Source organism: Perkinsus marinus, assembly GCF_000006405.1.
Source record: "Perkinsus marinus ATCC 50983 genomic scaffold scf_1104296941728, whole genome shotgun sequence".
NCBI classification, from domain to species: Eukaryota; Perkinsozoa; order Perkinsida; family Perkinsidae; genus Perkinsus; species Perkinsus marinus.
This window is the reverse complement of record NW_003212397.1, coordinates 376,512-381,954: the sequence shown is the minus strand read 5'-3', so window position 1 is coordinate 381,954 and position 5,443 is coordinate 376,512. Positions and strand designations below refer to the sequence as shown.

Here is a 5,443-nt window from a genome sequence, read left to right as displayed (position 1 = left end):
ACCTCATAGACCAGCACAACGTATAGGGTGTTTACTCTAGGTCCCTGAGAATTCTACTATTGACTCGTCCACTAGGCCCGCCACAGCGCCGTATGGTGAGGCGACTAAGAAGGTGAGTTGTCGTATTGCTTGCTTTTGGATATCACATGATGTTCAGTCGACTGGATCTAAACTAGGTGGTAAACCTTTGTACACTGGTACGATATGTGTGTGAGCTGTTGTTAATGCATATTGTTGTGTTATAGAGTTGGACACTATAGGGCATTGCTACCCATGTGAACAACAGGAGGGATGAAGTGGCATACACGTCTGAAACGCGAGAAGTTCGAACATGTGATTGACTCAAACTTCGACCTCCTGAATGGGGAAATGATCAATAATTATCATGCAAGTATTTGGCAATTAACCATAGCAACACTCAAAAAGCTTCAGCTGGCGAATTCGCACGAGCCACAGTTCATGGCCATTATCGAGGCCACACTCCCAACACTCTTTCGGGCTCGACGTGAACGCATAGGAGTGGCCCCATCATCACGACTGAGATCAGGCGTCACCGCAGTAGGCAAGTTGGAGGCCTCAAAGTCGTCCCCAGGGTCTTCCCATTCGCCCCTTGTCCGCTCTCCTTCGGTTATAAACTCCTACCAATACTCAACTGATGGCTGTCAAGACGTGGCTAGCAGCAGACTTACCATATGAACCCATCGATTCCCCAACTCAAACAACAGATCATACGATGGCTTCAGTGATGGCTCCTCATCTGCAGAGGCTGCCTTATACGCTTGAATCTGAACAACGTGTTAATCTACTGTCATGAAGACGTCCTTGCCTCGCGCTCTATTATATCCTCTACCGTGCATGCACCATCACAGCAGGTATCCCTCTCCTGGCGGAGCTTGTTCTAAGCACGGGATATCAATCTTCTGGACTACTACACGTTGCCACTCACCAATAAGGCCTGTTTGCCTGCTACCACTCCTCTTAGGGCTTCTATTCTACTCACCACGTTAGCAACAGTATCCTGACTCGGTCGGATTAGACCCCGAAAGTTGAGTTCCATCCGGGCCTGCTTGCGCAACAGCTTGCACTTGGTGAAGATATCAAGAATGCTCCCCTCCCTCCAGGCTACGATCTACTAGGACTCCGTAACCACTTCGACCTAGCTGCTGAGCGCACCGTGTTGTCTGTGAATGCTAGCAGGGCCTGATGACTTGCTGACAGGCTCACTCTACTGGCCGCCGCGAGATACTCCTTGCGAACACTCTCAACCACTCTGAAGGCATGATGGATGGCGAGCTCAGCATGATACAAGTCGGAGCTCACTTGTTGAAAGCCTCAACGTAGACGTGGTAGTCATAGGCGTCTCCTGGGAGATGCCTGCCGATGATGCTGCCGAGTTTCTAAAGCATCCATGTTCGATTCCCACACAAGTCAATATTCACCTCCGCAATATCTGCAATTCCAACCATATCCTTACTCACAGGTAGATCTGCCAGTCTGGCCCGCCCTGGTGGTCTGTTCATAATACCTAGGAGGGATACATCAGAGTGACCACCCAGTTGTGTCTAAAACGGCAATCTGCATCAGCTGGTCGAGCAACTGAGTCACAGCCTATGCTACGTAATTGGAATAACTCTCAAAGGCACTGCGAGAGCGCCACTGCTAGATCTCAGATCACTCCTGATAACTGACTTCCTATCGTTAGCTCACTTGCGAGCACATCCGTATGGGTGACGGTCCCGGTCGGTGGTAAACCCCAAGTTGACGATGCCAACCCGGCCTGTGTGTAGCCCAGGTGACCACTTTCGACCCTACCCTGCTGATGGGTCTGCAAAGGGAGAATAGACATCAACAGCAGCAGCCCCTACACCTCATCACCCCAGCATAGGTCGGCCCAATAGGCACCCTAGATTGAGGTTGTTGTTGTTGTTGTTGTTGATGCTGAGGAAGCTGTGTGGCGATCTGAAACCAAGCTCATCGAGCAGCTCCACAAAACCTCAATGAGTAACTCCTCCAAAAACAACCGAAAGCGTTGAATCCCTCTCGTAGCCCTGTCTATTTCAACAACATCCACCGTCTACGAACTTCCAGTCTACAAAGTATCACTCTGGGGATGAATATCGAACAAGCGTACTGTCATTCGTACAGCTCATATCTGTCTACTTCTACAATGCCCCATATGAGCTGCTGCTATAGTCTACACGCCCTCCCCCTCCCAACTCACTGCAGTGAGAATATCCGCATAATAGCTGTAGGATGATACCCCCGACCGGAGAGTAGCCTAATCACCACATGATGGGTTGCTACAGGACTCCTCAAAGGACCACCATTCGAGTCGCCGCAAAAGGCCCCTGCTGTGCACCATCTGTCGTATCCGACCTGTAGCCCTGGAGTTCGTGTAGACCTACAATCCGATCACAACAAAGCCCCCTCATCCGGCCTCACCATCGACTTGTGGCGACGGTTGCCCACTGAACGACGGGTAGTCAACTCTGCGGAGAGCACAGCGCTGATGATTCAACACGAGTGAATAGCTCTCACGTTTCAGCAGTCCCTGGTCTAGTATCCCACGAAGTAACATTATCCCCGACATGCCCCTGAAAGTAGAGGGTGATGATGATACCGTCGGGCCGAAAGACGAGAGTACTGGAGGGTGGTAATTCTGGACACATTCAGTCTGGGGCTGACTGTAGGGTCGGTGTAACTCTGCCGATGTGTGTTGCTGTATTATCGGGGGGACCTGAGAACACCGAATACATTCCCTTGAGAGCCCCCATTGGTAAGGACCTGCGATATAGGCCGGCCTCGACAAGACTGTGTTCGGGAAAGTTCTTCACTTCGACCAACACCTGCACAGCAAGAGGCTGGAATCATCAGTGTTGATGCATCACTACTCCTTCGAATGATTTCTTCACGGTAACTATTCAACTATATGGCGTACCAATACCACGCCATCACCACTTCGTAAGTAGTGCCCACCCAAAGACAGCACTCACCCGTCACAGTCCTATAGGGAGTCGGAGCGATACTGTGGCCGCCTTCCGGAGCCGCAAAGCTGTACCTACATTAGGACAGATCAATTCACCACGTAGCCTGGCACCGGTTGTGTACTCCCAGGCGGTGGGCTCAGTGTCACCATTGGCCGTCACATCCACTTGCGGGGCCATGCTCCTCACTGAGGACACCTGATAACGCACACTGTCATTCCTATACCACTCCACGACCAACTTGATCATCTCCATGACCTGGCCTCTCTGATCGATAGGCGTGCGCCTCTGGAGAGGTCTGCTGTAGAATAGGTGATGGCGACTGACCAGAAGCTCAACTGAGTGTAGCAACGCCGGGTTGAGGCACCTCCTCCTGTTGGCCCTCCAACGAGAACGGCTCCTCTACTGTGTCATCGCCAAGGTTCACTACTGCAAAGACAGCGCCCTCCCTTCTGAGGTGACGAGATAACCACCCACCCACCTTCCTTTCCGTCCGATAAGCACACCGATTCTAACGAGCCCATCGATGAGCGATTCACATTGGGCGGCGGCAGGTTCTCCTGATCCTCGTGGGGTCCCTGAGTCACCACCATCGCACGAGAACACGACTGTAGCGTAGCCTCACCGTTGCCATCTTAATAGTGACATCCTTCATCCCGTGCCGCAGGCTCGTCTGCGCTACAGGCAGCCTGGAAAAGCATTCCCATACGGTGAAGATCATCGAGACAACTCACCGGCCACCCATGACTGTATTGACGCGTGTGAGAGGCTGTCGAACTGATTCCTTCTGGAAGACTGGGCCTAACAACTCATGCAGTAATGAGTGTCACCACCTTCTTACCAGTCTGTGAACGTGTTAAAGGTCCTCTGCTCGGACTGTCAACTCGACGCCGCTTGGGAGACACTGAGGGTTCTCGTACCTGTTGTAACCATCAGCGGGACTCCACCTAACGGGCGTGCCGAAAAATTTCCAATCACGCTAAGCAATGGGAGCCTCTGAATAGCAAAGACACCCCGAACTAGACTGCCCAAACCTGCGGTCGAGTGGCTTCCTGTTCCGGCCCTACAGGGTTTGATCCCAACTCGGGTCGGTCTGGCCGAGGCGCCTGAACGGTGATGGCAACCAATGACCTGTTATATATCATTCGAATGGACACCAAGAATTCACCTCTTCTGAGGAGTCCTGTTCACCCGCCGCCGCCAGATCAGCTGCTACGCCAGCACTCAAGCGTCCCCGATTGACCATAAGAACGTATGGAGGAAGGTCCTAGGAGCCTATTACAGTTCAGGGATCGCTGTACTAAACACAACCCATAATATTCGCCCACGAAGTGAGCACACCGCAGTAGAGTGTTTTCGGAAATGCATGAGGAACGATGAACACACACAAGCTAGTTCAACCACTACTCAGATTCGAGCTGGTATGAGCGCTGAAGTGTGCCTGAAACCAGACAGTTGAAGAGCAAAGTGCCTAAGCAGTGATTACTTCAGGCCACGTGAGCTCGCTGCTTGCCCGACTAGGAACAATTGGAGAACTACTGGGCGACATAATCATCCCTGTGTCAAGGATAGAGAGGGGACCTATGCACTCAGAGTCCAATGAGAACAAACCTCACCGAGAGGCTGTATCAGCTCACTATCGGCGGTGATGTCCCGAGGATTTGCAATGCGTACTAGATAACTAGATCTGGAGGGGATGCTCAAATTCGTCGTTCGCTGCCGATGATAATCCTTACGATGTTTGTGAGATGCGACATGATTCCAAACTCTCTTCAGTGATCCAAGAGCTACTATTCGATAATGTTATTGTTGCCTCGTTGCTGAGCCCGTGAATGCTGCTGCTGCTGCTGCTTGAGTCGAGCAACACTGATTCACCGGACAGGTCCTGTGAGGGGGCCTGGAAGGAGGGCCATCGACACTATGCGGACAGAATCTTCCAGCCGTTGTCGGAAACTTTATATGAACGTATTTCACTGATCACCAAAAATCGCGCTCGATAGTAAAGAAAATAGTACCCGAAATTCAACCGGCAATAGCGGTTCAGACCGTAGAGGGGACGACTGTAGTACACTAGCTATCGAATGGGCTCGGGTTCGATTCCGGGTTGCCGGACCTTCCATATTCAATCGTAATGTCTTTGATATGTTGATATACCATAAAATTATAACCTTTCAAGTTTTCTCACCTCTGATATCCGGCATTCTGGCGTCATTGATGGCACTAACTGTGGCACTATCACGTTAGGAATCTGACAATAGAACGTGCTTCATATCAACACTCCATACAATCTCTCTACCCCATCTTCTCGAGGTGATCTTGGTACATTGCAACTCTGATTGATAACTGGCTCACGCTGAGGCTCCTCTCGAGTGATGTCGAGCAATGGATCCTCCCTTGGCGAATTCGAATCCTCTTTCCGTCGCCGTTTGGCAGTCTTCACTCGAGAGACCTCGCAGTCC

The 5,443-nt window shown here is 51.3% G+C and overlaps 1 protein-coding gene across 1 annotated transcript; it reads right to left on the bottom strand.

The window, feature by feature from the left end:
- Nucleotides 1-394: 394 nt before the first annotated feature.
- Pmar_PMAR000125 (hypothetical protein) lies at nt 395-4,255 on the bottom strand. The gene is made up of 23 exons (XM_002781696.1): nt 4,153-4,255; nt 4,019-4,090; nt 3,826-3,904; nt 3,719-3,785; nt 3,610-3,673; nt 3,466-3,562; nt 3,352-3,413; nt 3,226-3,306; nt 3,109-3,182; nt 2,994-3,058; nt 2,785-2,846; nt 2,539-2,737; nt 2,325-2,401; nt 2,222-2,278; nt 1,876-1,959; nt 1,708-1,825; nt 1,440-1,525; nt 1,321-1,397; nt 1,174-1,270; nt 947-1,129; nt 827-898; nt 690-785; nt 395-638 (listed from the first exon to the last, which is right to left on the bottom strand). The coding sequence occupies exons 1-23, from the start codon at nt 4,228-4,230 to the stop codon at nt 429-431; spliced, it is 2,157 nt and encodes a 718-aa protein (XP_002781742.1). The 5' UTR covers nt 4,231-4,255; the 3' UTR covers nt 395-428.
- Nucleotides 4,256-5,443: the final 1,188 nt, after the last annotated feature.